General features: G+C 31.9%; 1 protein-coding gene and 1 long non-coding RNA gene across 3 annotated transcripts in view; one reads left to right on the top strand and one right to left on the bottom strand.

Moving 5' to 3' along the window:
• The window catches only part of LOC132935965 (uncharacterized), a 137870-nt gene that overhangs the window by 15648 nt on the left and 101534 nt on the right, over positions 1-20688 (top strand). For both annotated transcript variants that reach the window (XR_009663370.1, XR_009663369.1), the window contains exon 2: positions 15076-15439. This is a non-coding gene — a long non-coding RNA (uncharacterized LOC132935965). The remainder of the gene's footprint in view (positions 1-15075; positions 15440-20688) is intronic.
• Positions 4510-18689, bottom strand: LOC132935964 (zinc finger protein chinmo). Its single transcript, XM_061002609.1, has 7 exons — positions 16438-18689; positions 15307-15396; positions 11434-11597; positions 10367-10584; positions 9317-9794; positions 8986-9168; positions 4510-7938 (listed from the first exon to the last, which is right to left on the bottom strand). Exons 3-7 carry the CDS (start codon positions 11549-11551, stop codon positions 7712-7714), a joined length of 1224 nt encoding a protein of 407 aa, XP_060858592.1. The 5' UTR covers positions 11552-11597; positions 15307-15396; positions 16438-18689; the 3' UTR covers positions 4510-7711.

Genomic DNA, 20688 nt, shown 5'->3' with positions numbered 1-20688 from the left:
AACACCATGTCACCATCCATTACAGTGACCCACTTCCAACTGAGTGTCGTAACAATAAGTCTTGCAACCTATAATAATTGTGCATCAGAGCGACTCCCACTTGTTGCCCGCTTTTTTTAATTTCTTTTTCTTTTTTGTATGACGACATACTGCGGTTTTAATATCATATTCCAAAGCAGAATATTTTTCTAAATATTTCGATCGGTACATAAAAGTCGAAATTACAACGGACAGCTATCTACGAGTCGTAACTCATAAGTAGGAACCTACTTAAAGTTATTGTTGAGTAGAGTAGTGGGCCAACATTTTGCGGGGAATCATCGCTCAGTAACTCGCTTCAACTCTATAAAAAAAACTTTAGGTAATACACTAATACTTTATGAAATAATGAGTGTCTTGAGTTAAATGGATCAACCGGTAGATAAATATACTGGGGATATGCTTGAAAAAAGTACCTATTTGTATACATAAAATATATTTTAAAAGTAGATACATACCAATAATACCAATATACTACCTGTAGTCTGTAGATAAAAAAATGATACATCGATATGTTTTTAGGCACGATATAGAAGGTACAAGATCGAGATCATACATTCAACATTTTCGAAAAGATACCAGAATTATGGTAGACGTTAGATAAGTAGGCACATATTGTATAAAAATAGGTAAATATTTTAGCGAGTAAAATTGGCAAAACGCAAATCACTTCAATAGATGATACAATTAATTCAACTTATGTACCTTGTTTAATATTATATTGTATTTATATAGGTACCTACACTTATACAGGTCTACCCGAGTGAGTAGGCGTTACCTCGGTACACAGACTTACTTTTAAGTTATTATAATTATTATTAGCTACTAGTTATGTAGGTACAATATTATAGAGATCCGTCAGAAATCTAGACAATATTTTATGTGGGTGTGCCGAAACAACAACTATTTTACAAATAGTAAAATGGTATAATAGAGTAATACACTAAATACTAATACATCATAATAATAATAATACAAATAATATCGTCAATAATAAATAATAATAAATAAATAAATACATTTATATAGTTAAGTAAGTGTAAATTAAAATAATAAAAAATAATTTAAAAATTACCTACAAATTTAAGGCCAGATTTAAGGATTTAAAATAAGAATAAAATATACAATTTTAAATTAATGTACCTAACAGTAATTATATGACTCAAATAATCTATAATTTTAATTTATATTCCGAGTTTGGAAACAAATCAAAGTTAATAAGTTCATTACAATATTATGAACTAAGTAGTCTTTATTAAATGTGCATGAATACCATAGTTGCACTGATGGAAACAATGCTAAAACATTACATCTGTACGAAGAGTGAATGTTGGGACATTGAAATAATAATGTTTTTTATATAAATTCAAAAATAATTTGTGTCTTTGCAAACAAAGTGTAGACTTTTTCAATTTTAATTTTGAGATTCCATCAACTATGGAAAAAACAAGATGCAAAAATAAAAAAAAAATTTGAATAAATAATTGATAATTTTTTTTGTTAAATCCCAAGCCAACAGACAGAAACAATATATTCAATTTGAAAAACAGTTTAAAGTCAATACGGAGAGCAATATCAACTTAACCCAGTTAAAATAAGTTAGTTTTTTATTAATCACCACTTAACTCACACACTGTGATTGTGCAACTTTAAATATTTTTAAAAATAACATTAAACCATTTTCTCAAAAACACATTCTACAATTCTGTTTTTTTACATACTGCCTTTAGTAGTAGGTTTATACAATTATATCAATTAAATTATTACATAAAAAAAAAAATCATTTGTTTGTAGAAAAAATTAACTTTTTAACATTTAATGCCCAAATGGTCGTACTCACTGCATACTCATTACATATAATATGGAAGATTGGGGATTTGTTGTATAAATGTCTTTCCAAATGCTGTCTGTTGGAAATTGGTTGAGGGCCAATCAATTAGAATAATCAGGGGGCTTGGAACTTCATGTATTTATATATTTTTTAGGAAGCTGCATTTTTAAAATCTGATTTGATTCAAATTTGTTTCCCGAAGAGTAGTACGTACATACAACCAAAAATATATTGTATATTTTTGCATATTTTAATAAACGTGTAGATTTTAATGTTTCAAGCATATTAATGCATATTATTATGTTTATAGTTTAATATAAATCAACAACATTCAAATTTTCAATACTATATAGAATTTTAATTGTAAATTGGTTACGATGATTGATGATGTCTTATTTAACATTTTTTCAATGAGAAAAGATTTAATTTTACCAAGAGCTCCAAAGAGTTTTGGAGTAGTACGAATACAATTTGGTAATGTTAATAAAACTGTAGTTAATGTAAAAAATATTTAAAAAAGCACCATCGTCCATCACACATACAATTTTTTTTAAATTACTCACCCCATATCCCTTTAATGCCAGAACCAATCATAACCCGCAGGGGTACCTGGATAATGGATTAGTGTTATACTTATTATTGTAAATACTGTGAACAAATTTATGATATTGTAAATATATAAGACTCCAATAATAATAATAGTTTTATATGGTATGAAATGTGTATAAAGTATTTAAAAAGACTGTTTAGTACTTCATTACTCATTGCCCATTGGTTATTAATTTTTAATTCATCCAATTTTTATTAATAAGTTACAACTTTCAAAAGGGAAATGGTCCAGTTTATAATTAAATTTGTTTTGTATGTAATTTCAAATTTGAATATCATTTAATAAAGGATTTCGAATTTTATACTGTGTAAAATGTGTATAATACCTACAAAAATTAATTATACCATCACTTAATACACTTAGTATTATACAAAGTTCCATGCGTGTTTAATACAAGGTATAAAATGGTACAATACAAAATGTTATGATTTAATTTGTAAGACAAAATTGAGAAATATGAATAGTTTAATTAAATTTGGCATTTGAGCATTTCCTTATTAAGAGGATGTCAGTGCTCTATTTGTTTTCTTCTCTGGCCAACATAGACAAAACGCATTAACGCAGAATCATTTTTTCCATGTTTTTACGTTATTTTAGAGTAAAATGACCAATAACCAAAAAGATAGAGAATAATATTTTGGAGTGAATAACATCGATTTTATATTTTATTTTTATTTCACTTTGTATTCAACTTTCAAAATAAATAAAAAAATATGTTGTACATTTAAATCATGTTTAAATTGTTTTGAGATAATATTAAGACAAATCGATGTCATTCCCTAAAAAATATTATTCTCTACCTTTTTTGATTCTAATAAAAGATTACTTAAAAACATAGAAAAATGATTTTGGGTAAATGAGTTTTGTATATATTGCGCGTGGGCCAGAGAGAAAACAGATAGTGCGCTGACATCCTCTTAAGGAAATGCTCAAATGTCAAATTCAATTAAACTATTCATATTTCTCAATTTTGTCTTACAAATTAAATCATAACATTTTGTACTGTACCATTTTATACCTTGTATCAAACACGCATGGAACTTTGTACAATACTAAGTGTATTAAGTGATGGTATAATTAATTTTTTTATTATACGTGTTTTACACTTAACATGGGTTTCTTTACTGCAAATAAGTTTCATCGATTAAAATAAAATAGTTACAAATCATGTTACTACACTATAAGGCGTGCGGCTATAACGCATGAACTCATAATAAACCAAACACCATAATATTTCTCCAAAACAAATTTAAAAATTAAATATTATGTAACAATGTGAAAACTATTAATTGACCATTCTACAAACACCATGTAAGAATACATTTGCATATTGAGTGCTTGTATTACATTTAATCTTCATATGCAACCACATAATATAGCGAGTATTAGTTTATATTTCAATAAGTTGTAAACTATACATTGTGCCCTAATTATAAAATAGATATGCTAGGAACACAGGTTACTCTGGTACCGTACAGGAGTATTTTTCAACCACTTTTATGATAAATAAATAATTAATAAAACATCACATATTATGTTTTGATCAGAACATATTATTATATTCAAATTCAATATAATTTTTAGTATTTAATTAATGAATGGTAATATACGATTTACCTAATATTTAAATAATCAGATCATTGACAATGCATAATTTTAAAATCAATACATTTTTCTAATCGATATAGGTCTATCATATAATATATTTATACGTAATAACTGTCTTAGAAAAACAAACTAAAATTAAAAACATAATTTTTTTTGAATATAAAATAAAAGTCAACACATTATATTAATAATTAAACAAAAACAGCAAATTATAATTGTTTTGCAAAAATTATTCATGAAATATTCCTTTATAATTTATAGCTATAATTTGTTAATACATATTTAAAATATTTGTCCTTTTAAATGACATAATTTAAAATTGTTTTAGACACATTTCAATTAATTTAATATTATTTTATTTAAGGCAATTTGCTATAAAGGTTGTAATAAAATATTAGATTCAAACAACTAATTGGCACTGTCAAAAAAAAAATTATATTGTAATTTATCATCAATTAATTTATAAATCAGCCAGTCATGTAAGAAATTTGTTAATTTGATGATTTCCACCAGAGAATAGACATAATACAATCAAAACATACCCTGACAATTTAACAAGTTCTTTTGTAACTCACAAAAATTATATACAAAAGTCTTGAAAAATGTACCTGCAAATTAACATACTTAAGCAAGTTTTTTTTCTTTTTAAAAATATTTTCTTGTGTTTTAATTGTATAACATTGATTTGCAAGCAATTGAAATGTAAACAACAAATTAATAAATACATTTAAAAAAGAATATAAATGGCTGATTCAGTGAAACTATACAAATGGTATAAACAGAATAATCACAGCAAAACTTACATACTAGATTAAATATTTACTCAAAATGGTGACACATGGAATAAATTCAAACACTAACAAAATACCTACAAATCAGCAACATTAACATAACAACACAATTTTTTATAATCCTATATTACTTAACTATTAATATTAACTTTGTACATTTAGAAAATGAAAGAAAGAAAATAAACGGAGGAATTTTTTGCACTGTTTTGTACTATATTTTTACAAAATCATATTATTAATATATATTTAAAAAAAAAAAGAGGTAGATGGATTAGGAAACAATGATTTACATTGATTACAATAATAATGATAATTAAAATAATATTAAAACTTACTTAAACAAAAAACTATAGATATGAATTAGATAATATTAGCCTAATTTATATAATTTAATTATTCTAAAACTTATCAGAAGTGGAGGTAGTCAATTTGTACTATAGGTCATCATTAAAAATATTACTATATAATTTCTTAAAGTGATGTTTACCTAACAACAATAAAGAATTAACACTTAACGTCACTCTAAATGTGGAATGTCATAACTTATAACAGAATACTGAACAAACATATTACAGATTGTCTGCACCTTAATTTTAGTGCAAAAAATTCCCCAAATAATATCATATATTTCTTTACTAATAAACTTTACTTAAGACACCAAATTGTACTCTGAGTTATGTACCAAACACGGTAATCATTTTGTTTCAATTATCACTAAACGAAAAAAAAAAAAAAAGATTAATAAATCATATAATAAAATGCTTGTAACAATAATAATAATAATTAATTATAAAAATAATATGTTATGAATGGCATATCTTACACAAAATAAATAAGAAAAAGGTTTAGTGCCATTTAACAGTTGGAAATTATGTAATGAAACATAAAAAAACAAAATAAACATAATGACCAACCAATTTACCTGTGTAAGACAAACCAAAATAACAAATAAATATGCAAAAAAATTTTGAATCTTACAGTTTGTTTAGTGTGTAAAGTGACTGCGAAAATAATGTAGGTATACGTTTTTTAGTTATGAAACAGGCAAAAACATATAATAAAATTCTTAATGGTTTAAATAACAAAATAAATAATAAAACAGCTTAACCTAATAAAAACTATAACATGTGGTATTAAAAATACTTGTACTATCGTTACATTAAAACTACACGAGGCGAAATGGTAAGTATATATTATTGACTTATGTCTCCGCCGCAGTTCGCCTCATTTTATACTTTATTAATAATATTATTGTTAATATTTTTTTTAAATTTTTTTTTTTTATATTTTTTTTTTTAAACATAAAATATTTACTTAATTTAAAATTTGTACATTAAGCCGAAACAAGTTATTTAATTAAAGTAGCGATGACGTCTTAATTGAATTATTAAATGTGTCATTGACTACATAAAAATGTAATCAAGAAAAAAATATATGCCTAAAACAAATTTTTTTAATATAAAGATGTATGCGAACGACAAGCGCTTTAACATTGATTCCAAATATAAAAATAAATTTCTATTTGGATTTATAATCAAGGTATACATATATAATATACAATTATTTTAAGTATGCATAATAACACAATAAAAACAAATTCTGGCTTCGATTATATTGTGACTAGTGGAGCAGTATTATATGACTAGTATTAAAAAAAAACATTAACGGTTACATTTTGGAAAATGAATGGTACATTTTTGTTTTTAAGATATTTGAATTGAATTAAAATTTTTAATCAGGTACAATATATAATGCAATAATAATAGATTTTAACTAATATGTTCACCAAGTGTAATGCATTCAAAATACAAATTACAACAGTGTATAAATAAGCATACTGGTAATACAAATAGTGTATTACACTAAAAATATGATATTTTGTTAATAGATTGTTCTAGGCTTTGTCTCTATTTTCTAATAATAATATTTCCTTCTTTTTTTTTTATACTTGGAAATTATTCTGACTATAAATGAAACATTACACGCTGTAAATATATTAATTATAAATTAAAATTTTATATAATGTTAATCCACGTGCATAGTATCATAATTCAGATGTACTTGAAATAAATTTTTCTTAAAAAATGCAACACATTTATAATTCAATACCTAAACAATCAAATTCATAACATCGTTTCAAATACTAGATGAGAAGTTATTAATACCTCAATGTTAAATATGTATAATTTAGAGCTATTAACCCAAAGAGTCCACATCAAAATTTAACAATAAAGCTAATAATCCCCCCTTTCCCTCGAGGCAATATTATAAACCCCATTTTTAAATAAGGGCTTGAATTTTCTAGAATACAAGCTAACAATTAACAACGAAAACCGATTTCAATTACTTATAAAAATGAATACAAATTATATTAAAATGTACCATTCAAAGCCACTTTTTTTTTATCAATACACAATAAATGATAAGAGAGCTGCTTAATGACTTAACTAACAGCGTATTACTATAACTTATGGAGACATAAGCAATCCACAGAATCAACATTAACATTTTTAATATTATAAATAATATATTATAAGTTATATTTGAATATATAACGTGTAAAAATCATTGAGGTAAGTTTCACATTGAAGGCGGTGTCATAAAAATGTATTTTCACCTAAAAACTAACACCACCTTCATCAGTCTTAATAGTTGCAGAAGTGTTTATGGTTTACATTTGTACTTTAAAGGCAGTTAGTCTGCAGTTTGCTTATGTACCAGACTATTTTATATTCAACTGGTGGTATGATTAATGCTTAAGGAGAGGTAGATATATTATATATAGTGTTGGGGAGGGTAAAATATTTGGGAAAGAGGTAGATTTGTTTAGAGTTATTGATTGTGATTTGCAGTTTGTGGAAATGTTGGATTTGATTTCACTGCAATTTCTGTTTTGTGTTCTCTGGCGATGTGCCGTCTCACTGTATTATTCCGTGTAAATGTTCGAGCACAGAAAGGACACGGAACTCGAATCCCTTGATGCCTCTGTCTTATATGAGCTCTAAGATTTGTTTCATAACCATATAACCGTTCACAATATGGACATTGTAATTTTTTACCTATAGAAAAAAAAACAGTTTATAGTTAAATAGTATTTAAGTACAATTAATAGGTAAAATTAAAATTTTTTTTCAACTTTTAACATTTAAAAACATTTAACTACTGTCAACTTAATTTGATTTTTATTAGCTTAGTAAATAAAAATCAATACATTTTACGAGATATTTTCTACTAATAGTGATATACTGGTTAAATTAAACCATCCAATACTCTGAATCAAAATAGAACAACTGTGAATGATGCGATGACGCGTCGAGAACCACATAATGATGCTAACACTGGATCGTTTGTGAGAGATGCGCAGCACTGATGAAAGTTGTCGGCTGACTGATTATTCTTTTTTGAGACAGAAAATATATTTTAATATTTAAGAGAGTGAGGGTGCTATAAATTATAAATGTATAATGGAATAATAATAACAATAAAAGTGGACAAGTGGGTACTGTAAATATAAATATAAATATAAATACTAACTCTGCTGTACAAGAGTTGTTGAGTATGTAATGGATGTTGTTAAATTTGAATACAAAGATAAAGATTAGATGCGAAAAACGACTCTGGACGGAGGTGTGTCAGCTTAACATGCTTAATAATATTATTATCATTTTAGTAATACTAGGTAGCTTGAAATCAAATTTGGGCCAAAACAATGCATTTCCATAACATTATTCTAAAATCCATTATCTTGAAATGTCTATATTTTTTTATAATGTTGTTGATCTTTGTTAAATTATGGATGAATATTCCAGGTATCCCTCCTTCCCCAGAAACCAACAAAACTTTGCTTTTCTACCACATAAGATGCTGAAGTAGAAAATTGGAGCATTTTACTACCATAAAAAGCGATAACACACAGAAAAAAACCACACATCATTGTAAAATCAATTCATTCCAACACTGCTCAGAATCTAAAACCGACACGTCATTATTTATAATTAAATAGAGAATTCAATATGTAATATAACATTAGATGTTTTATAATTACTGTTGACATTAAGATGATTTCATAGAAATGTAATTTACTGTAATAAAGTAGTATACATTACCATCAGGAGTTAGAGTTGAAACAACGTTTTTATGGGATGTATCTATCTTCCACGAGTGATTCGAAGGAGATGGTGGTGTTGTCCCATTATCTGGTGTTTTCCATTCATTGGTCGTATTTGTAATTTGTGGAAATTCCCCAGAATTTGGTGCCGTTGTTGCAGGTTCAGATTTAATTCGCAGATCTATTTAAATGTTTTAATTTTAACATAAATTAGTAGTATAATAGCAATGGAAGAGTAGAGTATGTTTAGTACTGTCAAGTAAAAATAATTGATTTATGGTTCAATAAAGTTTAATTTAAGAATAATAAAAATAACCAAAACAGTATACCTTCTCCACAGTTATTAGTAGTCACATTACGGTAATGATGTGATGAAGTAGTAGCGTCTACAGGACCAGAATTATTTGTTTGGGGCTGATGAGAATTTTCCAGATGCGATGATGAATGTGAAGAGTAGGTCATAGAAAGAGGAGATTCACGTTCGGGTCTGGAACCATCTCTTAAGACAGAAGCTCGAACACCAAGTGTATCGGAAACTGGCGTTGAGTTGGGATTGTTATGGTGCGCTCGTTTATTATTTCTCTGGGGGTCAGGTGATGAAGGATGCTGATCTGAATGTACAGTTGTTTGACGATAATGACATGTTATATATGGGAGTGGATTAAATGAGGTAGAGGGAAGTTGAGCTTCTGCGGATCCATTTTGTTTTGGTCTTGGAGAATCATTTGCTGTTTTGTTTTCACTGTTACCTTGTTCACGCTGACTTGTGAGTGACAATTTATCATACTCAAATGACAGGCCTTTAACCTAATTAACATTTCAAAATAAAGTTATATTGTATACCAAAATTGAAATATCAAAAATATCAAACAAGTTATCAATGATATTTTATTCTTTTTTTATTTTTTGTACTGTTATAAGTAGGTACTCGGTATATATATATATTACATATGCATATTAAACAAACAAAAACAAAAAAAAAGTATAAAATAAAAACCGCTTGTATAAAAATTCTATGATATTTATCTTTATCTAATAAAAAATACACACTATATTTATGTGATTTGATAATGAAAAACATAAACATTTAAATAGTTAAGATTATTTTAAACAACAGCTGTTATTATTTATAAAAATATTTTTATGAATGTGATTTTAAATGAAAATATAAAAATGTTTAATTGTTATTAATTTGATAAAGATAGTCAACTATGAAGACTTTCAAACATTACTTAGTTGATGGTTAAAAGTTTTTAATAATTACATAAACCACTTTAATTTATACAAATTAATTGATTTTGATAGATTGTACCTACCATTACAATAACAATAACAATTGAAAATCTTATGGAATTATAAAACAAAACAATAAATTTTACCTGTAAATTGTCTGCTGTCTTTAAAAAACTAGAGAGCCTCTCTTGAGATATTTGTACTTCCCCACGGTACATGAACTCAAGTAACGATGCCATGTTTGTAGACGATGTCCCATCAAGTATGACAATTAAACTTGATCCTAGTGGAGTAGCTTCAAATATTTCTTGAAAATGTTTACTGCATGCTGCCAGAATTAGTTTGTGAGCTTTGAATGTTTTGCCTGATAAAATAAAATAGTCATTTACTTCGACATATGCTTAATAATTACTTCATTATATATTTGAATTATTAATAAATTATTATATAAATGAATACATTTTAAATAGGTCCATCAATCATACTACATCAGAACTTTGATAGTCCGGATGAATTTGTGATTAGTATCATCCACATTAGAGATTTGTCTGGAATACTATACATTTTTCAAGAATAGACCAATGATCAAGACATTTTTTTTGATAAAATCTTTTTTTTTTTTGTTGAGTAACGCTCATTTAACTTTAATTTTAAAAATGTTGAACATTATATACGGAAGGAACAATAGTAATTGAAAAAAGGGAAATTGGGGCGGTAAAATTTTAAATAATGACATTTTTAATAATAAATTTGATTCATAGGTAAATTGGGTTCGGAAATTTGGAGAAGCTACTACTCAGAGGAAGTTGTACACGCATGTGTTGTCGATGAAGTCTTACCAACATACCAAAATATACGTTCAACAGTTCCAATTTTCAAACAAGTTATACGTATATCAAAGTATATTATATATAAAACTGCTCATAACTATCTTAAATATTTAAATATTGTTAAAAACCATCAAGAATACAGATAATGTTTCTATCTTTATGTTTCATAATAGATCAATATAATCTAATATTATGAAAGCTAACAATACAAAATTAGAACTGCTGGACGTATAATATATTTTGGTGTGTTCTGCTTTAGTTAAACCGGAGACAATACCTGTGGGCAGAGGGTACAATGTTCTCTTAACAAAACTACTGTGAATTGGGATCATCGGACTATCGAGGTTCTACCGTAATTGTACAATACACAAATTTTATATTACCTTCACAAAACAATGATACATCTGTTAAACTTTCCGATTTGAAAAGGTTATCAAATGCAGTTACAAGGTTGCTACTAAAACTATTCCACTTAAGACAGAACTGTTGCTGAGGGTCCATTCCAGATTGTTGTTGTGACAATATTTAAAAAGACATATCAATGGCCCTATAAAAATAAAAAATCACATACATTTATATCAACATTTTTACAATAACTTTCAATTCAATCGTACAAATTAAATACCTATCTAATAAAAATAAATAAAAATGTTTATTGACTGATAAAATTAAATAGGTACCTAATATAAGATGTTTCTCCGCGCTAAAACATTTTAATGATTAAATATTATGTACCTGTAAATCAAGATAAGTTTCTAACAATTTATATTCAAAATTGTTAACATAATTTTACTGTAGTGAAATTGGAGAGTAATTAAAATTCAACAATGTAAACATTTTTTTTTTTTAAAATCGAGTTTACTAATTTCTAAGAAGCCGTTATATTAAACTAAAAAAGTTTCAATGAACTTGTCAAAGATGTAAGGCAAACTTTTTGGAGTATTAAGTTATAATGCGTTAATTCTAGTTAATAATTGGTACATACTTAAATACTTTGCAAATTGATTTCATATTTGTTAACAATTTGTTTCATAGTATAGTTTTAAAATAATAAAATAATAAATAATTGCATAGATATGTAGAAGGAATGTAAGAATCTCAAATAAAAGTAAAAGAAAAAGGGTGAACAATTATTTATACTTAATAGGTACCTGAACTAGTCATCTGGTTAATAAAAAACAAAATAGTAAGGAGTTGTTATTTTATGTCTACAATTAGAAAAAAAGTTTAGAAATAAAGTTGTTTGTATGTATAGAAATTCGAGAATATTATAATTTTAACTCAAGCATTTGTTTTAAAATATATACTTTTATATAATGATATAATGTGTTGAGAACTAAGATAAAAAAATTAACAGGATAAAGATACTCATTATTCATTTAATTACTTTTAAATTTGATGTCAAATTTTCAATCTACAGAGTATTACAATACTCTTGAGACATTTATTCTACTTTGAATAATGATAACTGATAAGTAATAATATACAAAACCAAAATACCTAACAAATACCAAATAAATACGAAATATCTAATAATCAAGAGATATTTTTTAAGTAATTTGATCTGTTTTTCTTTGATATCAAATTATTAAGTAAAAAATGTTCTGTAGTTTCACTTACCTATATTATCATGATTAGTAAAGAATTAGGTAATCAAAATGAGAAGTTGAAGTTATTAAATTATGGAAACTAAAATTATTAATTAAAATTATAAAAAAATATTTGTTTATACCTACCTACTAGGACCTATACTATTGAGCAATATACCTAGGTAAAGGGTTGTTAAAAATATGCATTTCAATTATTCATAGACAAAATTATTGAGTAATAACTAAAGCATATTCAAACTCTGATAAAAATATAATACATAATAGGTACCTATTATTAAATTAATGCATACAAGCAAAAAATATTTACAGACGCATATTTCTGTCTATCATTTATTGTATCAGATTACGTCTGGTTAGATTATTACAATAGCATAGTAAACAAATTTAATAATGTTTATGTGTGATATTTTGATAGAAATGTTATTGTAGTATTAAACTATAACATTGAGCACTATGGCAAATTATAAAATTTGAAATGTTTTAATTTATAACTGTAAAATTCACGGATATTATATAGGTAGGTAATGATGACCTACACATATAATTATACTCGCATTAATTTACTAGCAGTAAAAAAGATTATATTCAAGTTAACATTTATCATTGTTTCATTGTTAATGTGTAATTAAGATCAGAATTATACAAAAATTAATAGTAAAAAAATAAAAACCATTTTACAGCTTAGTTTTTAATTAACGCCTGTCTACGGTGTCAATAAAATAAATTATATAATGCACTTGTAAAAATGTGGTAGAGTTCTTAATTTTTTTTTAGATACCTATCTAATCAAGTAAATTATTTAAGTTTGGTGTATTTACATGTTACATGTACAACTCGATGTACAATGTATAATAATATAAATTGTGTACCTAATTAACTCATTATAAATAAAATAAGACCTAATTATGCAACTAATATAATGAATATATAGAACCAATAAGGTATCGTCGAATAAAGAAGGTTTATTTTAGGTACCTACTTATACATGACAAGAGGCTTAACAATAACAAACACAAAACAAGTTATAGGAAAATAAATTGAGAACATAATATTCACATGATATTATATACCAATATATTATCATATTATATTTCAGCAGCTAGAAGTAATAGGTAGCCGATTAAAATCATTTTTGAAAATATACGTATTATTGAATGCAAGACATAAATTATCATATTCTTGAATAACATTGACCTGTTTTGGCTATATTTACCAAACGTACGTCTATAATTCTATTAGCTAGGTACCTATAGAATTCAGATATTATGGAGATGAGATCTGCTTATACATAATTTTATTCACCGAAAAGTTTTGTTATTATTGTTATATCTTATATACCTATGGCAGAAGTTTAACAAAGCACAAAAATACGTTTCTTCAGATATAATATCATTGCATAAATGCGGAAGTTTTTCCATGACATAAACGATTTTATGAAAAATTATGAGCGTATTGCCCGTTGTATGCTAATAAGAAATTAATAGGTAGATAATTATTAATTACCGACACTAAAATATCGGTCATAACTCATAAAATATACATCGATAATACAAGAAACAATTTAAACTAGGTATTCAAATTTGATAATATTATTAATGGATTAGTACCTATTACACCTGTGACATAATGTATTATTGATACAAATAATTATTTCTTATTTTATTGAATGCCTTAACCATATCAGTTAACTAGCGACTAATAAACTAATACAATATAGTTGTAAGAACATAACGCATAAAATTAACCTCGAAATCAACTAATTATTAGTAAGTAAAGAGCATGTATCGGTCAATGATAATATGAATATATCCGATACAAATTGAAAACATAAAATATTAATATTAAACAGTAAATACTAACAGATCTCAGATACTACCAATTAAAAATTGAATAATTAGGTACTCATTATACTTATTTTTTTTGCAAAAATGATTTCTAAAGGTAAAAAAATAAAAAAAATGCCTATTTAAAATAAAAATATGTAGGTACCTACCATATGCATAAAAAAAAAAATTGAGTTTTAAAACTTTTAGATATTTATCATAGATTAACCTATGCTACCTTATTGAAATGTTGACTGATTGGAGTAAATTTACATGTCAGCAGCATAAAATGCTCGATAAAATGTACTCGCCCAGTGGGACACACCGGAAGATTTTCCGGTGGCCAGCCTGCCATGACTGAAATTTATAGTTTTTCAAGTAGGTTAACCTACATTGTTTTTAAATTTAATATGGATTTTGTCGTACATAATTATGACCACTTATGTGTAATAATAATATATATTGTAAACACTACTACTACCTACTTATAAATGTGTCATTATAATGTACTAATTCAAAATACATTATTGTAAATATACTTTTGCTCAGAACTGATTTAGAATTGGTAGGAATTTTCGTTCTACTTTTCCAGGCACGACAAATTATCCCAGTCCGCACACGAACATACCTGACCGTCCACTGCCCACCTACCTAACTGAAATCTTACGTCAATCAACACTATCGCCTAGGTGGTGTGCCTAGGAGATTTCTACGACTGGAAATAAAAATCCGTGATTACAGCGCCGTGTTTTAAAAATCAACACAGACTACCCACGGGCCGAGACAATACTATCATCGGTGAACAACAAACGTGCAGACTTACCAATCAGCAGGCTGTGGCGCGGCGGACGATTCCGTCATACGTTCATGGCATCGAGGTGGCAGCCCCCGGTCGTTGCGTTTTTTTTCAGGTCTGCGCAAGCACACACATAGACACACAGAGACAGAGAGGACGAGTGAGTATAAATACAAATTATTTTACATTCAGTAGGAGACGACACAGTGTCGTGCGTGGGCACAGAGAGCGGGTTAGATTTTCACCTCGCAGCGTCGGCGCGTCAAGAGGGTCGGGGCGGCGGCGTTCGAGGGAGGGTTTTCGTCGCGAATTTCAATGATCTGAACGGCGTATGTCGCAGTGACCGCGCGGAATGACATCAGTCGCGGACGACCACCACATCAGCTGCTGGCCGCGACGATGTACGGGGCAGTGGTGCAATTGCAAACATTTGCATAGCGCACGGATGACCGTGAAACCGTCGTCGTCGTAGTCGTCGTCGAGCGCGCCCGCGCGCGTGTGTGTGTGCAAGTGTGCAGCGGCGACAACCTACTACCACAGCGGTCGAGCGGTGCGAGTTATCTGATCGTGGTCGCGAGCCCAATGTGCCAGCCAGCGGTGAGGGGCGCCAGCGTCTGCGGACGGAAGCGAATCGAAGCGACGGCGGCGGCGGCGGCGTCAAGCGATTTGCACGCGGTTGACGGTTCGTCCGTCGACAGCGACGACGTCGTCGTCGGCGCGCGGCGGTGGCTACGAACCGGAGGGTGGGCGGTGTTTTTCACGGGGGTGAGAAACGTCCGTCGCTCGTTAAATACGAGTACGGGACGTATATTATTATTATTACTATTATTATTATTATTATTATTATTGAATGATAGTAGGCTGGCTGATACTGGACGTCTCGTAGTGATATTGAGTCGCGTAAGTGGATGATATTATTTTGCACACACACGCACGGGCGCGCGCGACGATGTAGCTGCTCGTCGACGATCGAGAAAAATTATAAGATTAAAAATTGATAAAAAAAAAAAAAAAAACTAGGCGTTTGATAAAAAATAACAAATTGTGAAAATGGTGAAAAAAAAAAAATTCGCGAATCGCTGCGAGGTGAAGGCGATCTGCGGCGCGTATGCAGCTGTGTCGTCTGTACGTTTTGTTGTTGTTGTCGGTGGTTATTACCTTGGCGCGGCGAGTTACTCTCCCCGCGAGTGTTTTGTCGTGTTTGCGGGAAAATTGTGTTACAAAAATTATTTAATCGACACGATGGACGTGAGTGAAAAAAATTGCAATCTCGTGATTGGGGGAGCAAAAAAAAAAAAAAACGCACTCGCTTTGCGTACGCACACACACACACACACACACTGATAAAAAAACGCGCGCACACACGTTCATTCACACACACACACACACACGCGCGACGCACACTCGCAGAACGGCAGCAGCAGCGGACCGGAAGGCGAAAATGGCATAATGCAGTAGGTCAAACTGACGAGTCGCGAAGTTTCGCGCTGACGTTTTTGCATCGGGTAAAATCGCACTAACCGCGAGCGTGCGCACTGTGCGAATACTGCGGCGCCGCCGCCCGCCGCATTCGCCGTTGCCGTCGCCGCCGACGTTTCCCCGCCGCCGCGCCGGTCGCGCTCGTCCGTCCGTTCCGTCCACCACCGCCGCCGCCGCCGCCGCTGCGAATTGCGTTCGCGCGGGTCTGCCGGCTATCCCGCGCACCGCCACCCGTCCGCCGCGCGATCGCAGTGACGCAAGGGTCGCGGCCGCCGGGACGTGATTTTCGCTCTCCGTTTTGTTACCCCTCGCGCGTATCGACCACGGCCGCCGCCGCCGCCGCCGCCGTGCGACACGGTGCGCGGCGCGCGCAGTCGGGTCGGCCGACCTCGGTCGCCGTCGACGCACTGAGTGTATGACGGCCGCCGACCGCCGTCCCGGCCGGGGCGGGGATGGGCCGGAGACGCGGTGCGGGGAGCGTGCACGGTGTTGCAGCGTCCATACACGTTGCAACACTGCGTTCGACCTTATATGCTGCTGCTGCTGCTGCTGCCGTTGTGTTGTAGCTGTCGTGGTGCTATCGCTATGCGTCGTATTGCGGAGCGGCGGTGGCGACCGGTGGCCTTCGGCTGCCCGCCGCCGCCGCCGACACGCCGCTCGAGAGAGATCGGAATCGCGCGCGCGAAGGTTTTTTTCGTGCATACCGGGTGTTCCGCAACACGATCGTGTTACGTTCGAGAGCCACAGTATGCGTTTTTAGAAAATTTTCTTTTCCCATCACGATTTGCAACACGTTTGTTACCACAATTTCGTTGTCATTTCCAAAATGCCCTCTTTTTCGATTTGCCTGGGTCCGAAGCAAAACGTTTCCAGAGCACTACTGTTGCGATAACACACACTTGACCCACATAATAATAATTTCATTTACAATTCGAATTTCGGACGAGTAGTTTATTGGAATATGATTATCACAATAGTATATTTTTCAAAGTCTGCGGGAGGAGGAGTGGATCACTAGGTCGATCCGCTAAACGTTGGACCGGATAAACTGAACTCGTCCGAAATTCGAGTTTTGTAGATCGAAATGCTCTGCGAACGCTCAGGAAACGAAAAACGTGAGACTCGCGTGGGTATAGCAACACTTGACAAGACACAATTTTTTTCCAAATACGTTGACCCCAGACTCGGGTAAAAGAAGAGTTTAGGTGTTTTCAGAAACGTGGTGGTTAGGTTCGTTAACGCCCGAAACGGGTCACCCGGTATGGCATTACTTTTTCGACGATATTATTTCGCTACGCGCGCGCCGCTTATTTTATTTTATTTTTTTGTTTTACGGCTGTTCCCCTCCGCCACCCAACCGCCCGACGACCCACCAACCCACCGCAGCGCACGCTCGCACGCACTTATTGTGTTCCGTCCGGCGTTTTCCCTCTCGCTCACTTTTGCAGCACGCGCGTTATGCTGTTTTTTTTCGATTCCGAATTTTTTTTTTTTTTTTTATGTTTTTTACGACACACACGCATATTATTATACGATTGTAATAATAATAATAATAATAATAATAATATTATAACGTTGTGCGCGGCGTCGGCCGAGTCGTCTGCGTCGAAGGCCATCGTCGGCGGCGGCGAATCGCTCGCGCCCGCACGCACAAGGCTCCGACCGATCTCGTTTTGCCGCGCAAAATCCGCACGCACTTTATTACAATAATAATATTATAATATATCATCGTTAATACAGAGCGATTCAAAAATAATACGCATATATTATATTATACAGGTGCCTCCTAGCACATTAATTCTGAAATTATTATTATTCATTTATGACATAATATTATGGTAACACGCCCGACGATTGAACTTTGGAGTGCGTTATCATCGCAATCATCGGTGACGCAACAAAGTTTTTTTTCAGCAGAAGACTGCAGCAATAATGCGTTCAGTGTGCCCCCCTCTCCACCCCCCCCCCCCCACCACGAGACTAAATAACATACATGCAGTAGACATGCGGGAGTGGCAAACCTTTTTCCGGGTCACGTGCAGCCGAAAACGCGTTGCAATTTTTTTCGAATATCGACGTAGGTAGGTAGGTGTTTTTGACGAAACACACGCGGCGACGCGTGTTCGTCCAACAAAAATTCATATACCTACCTATACCATTCCTCTGCAGTTGTCCGCGTTTATTGATGCGATATGATTCCATGTCGACGCGAATAGGTATATTGAGTTTATTTTCCGACGATGCCCTAATACGCTTTACGTCAAAGTACAAAAATGTACAGTTATGTCCGGAAGCAGAGTTCCAGGTCGTTGGTCGATTCGGATTTTTTTCATCGACGAAATAATATTTATGTAACGACTTTTCATATAATTAAATGCGAGATCAATGATTAATACAATGAAACAAAAATAAACTCGTCTCGCGCGAGGGGAGTCGTTAGAATTTGGCCAACTGCATATTATTATTATACTCTCCGTATAGCATCTCGATTCCCGGGCGTATATAACCTTTCGCGGCTATTCGTGCTTTTTGCTAGGTGGGTCTCGGGGGGGGGGGGGGGGGGGGTATCGATCGGGGCCCCTTGGAGGCCAGTCGGAGGCCGCGGCGATGCGAAGAGCTCTGCAGCTGCGTCACGATAGCTGCCTGACAGCCGAACCATCGTTGAGGTTATAATAGTATATAATAATACATTGTAACCGTCCGTTCTGCTGCAAACAGGCACGGTCCGGGTGTCGGTTTCGTGTAGCTAGAGAAGGGGCCTAAAAAAAAAAATGTAAATTTGCAAATTTGCTTATCGCGTGGGCGTGAATTTCGGGCTTTCAGAAATTACAATCGGCCATAAGAAATAGGAAAAAAAAAAAATACAAGTTTGAACTGACAACGAGGAATAGAGAAAGGCATAATATTGTCATAACTTCACTAGCGGCGTAGCAAGCGAAATATTCCGGGAGTTTTAAAATAGCCCCCCCCCCGCCTCCCCACCCCCCCCAAAAGAAAAATGTTTGGCTATGGCACTGGCCCGCAACGTGTTGGACACTGAGCTCTCGGCGACCCGCGCAAATTAATAACTCCGGAAACTCACGACTTGATGACGACGCAGACTTGCACTTGGCTCTTTGTTTCGGTTTCATCCGCCGAAGCTACAGTGCGCAGAGATCTCGATTTTCAAAAATTTGGTCGCTAGGCGTGAAAACCTCCTACCCATTGACGTAAATAGGGGGGGGGGGGGTTAGCCTTCCTTGATCCGTCTTAAGTCCTCCTTATGAGATATATATATATATATATATTTATAATCTTGGTTCTTTATCATGATAGATTATAAACGTAGAAATAGTTATCTAACAAAATAGATAATGAACATGTTATAAACAAATTTAATGAGAAGGAAAGAAGTATGCAATTATAATATATATATTATACTGCATAAAACTGCATACATATTTTATACACAATAGTTTGATAAATTAATTACACATTTCATTTTTGTAATAGTTTTGAATTTGTTTTATACATAGATAAAATTATGTGTATATGTAATAATAGTGGGCGGAAGACAAATCTCAAATTGGGCTCGAGTCCTATGCATTCGAGGACCAAATTTACGTCCATGCTCCTACCTATATATTAAGTGTAAAATATCGAAACATTTCTAAACACAGCGCGTAGTACATTTTGTAAAATATTTTTTATGTTTTTTTGATATTGCACACACTGAATACTGATTTTCCGACCACTAAAATGTCTCTCCCGGAAAACCGACTTTGTTCACATGGAACGACGTTTTTTTAAACGCCAAGCGATGATATTATTCCATTTGAATCTCCCCGTATTATATATTATTATTATAATATTATTTTAGCCGCTCCGTAATTTCCCGCCCCGCCGCCGTCGCACTCGATCTAACGATTTTAATAATATTATCTTATCTAT

The sequence above is a fragment of the Metopolophium dirhodum genome, chromosome 1 (assembly GCF_019925205.1).
Source record: "Metopolophium dirhodum isolate CAU chromosome 1, ASM1992520v1, whole genome shotgun sequence".
NCBI lineage: Eukaryota > Metazoa > Arthropoda > Insecta > Hemiptera > Aphididae > Metopolophium > Metopolophium dirhodum.
The sequence above is the reverse complement of the archived record's forward strand: the minus strand, read 5'-3'. Positions and strand labels throughout refer to the sequence as shown.

Coding starts and splice junctions, on each gene's coding strand:
- LOC132935964 (XM_061002609.1), bottom strand. CDS start 11,551: ATGGACCCTCAGCAACAGTTCTGTCTTAAGTGGAATAGTTTTAGTAGC. Junction 10,585..11,433: donor TGTATCATTGTTTTGTGAAG/GTAATATAAAAT, acceptor TTATTTTATCAG/GCAAAACATTCAAAGCTCAC. Junction 9,795..10,366: donor AGACAGCAGACAATTTACAG/GTAAAATTTATT, acceptor AATGTTAATTAG/GTTAAAGGCCTGTCATTTGA.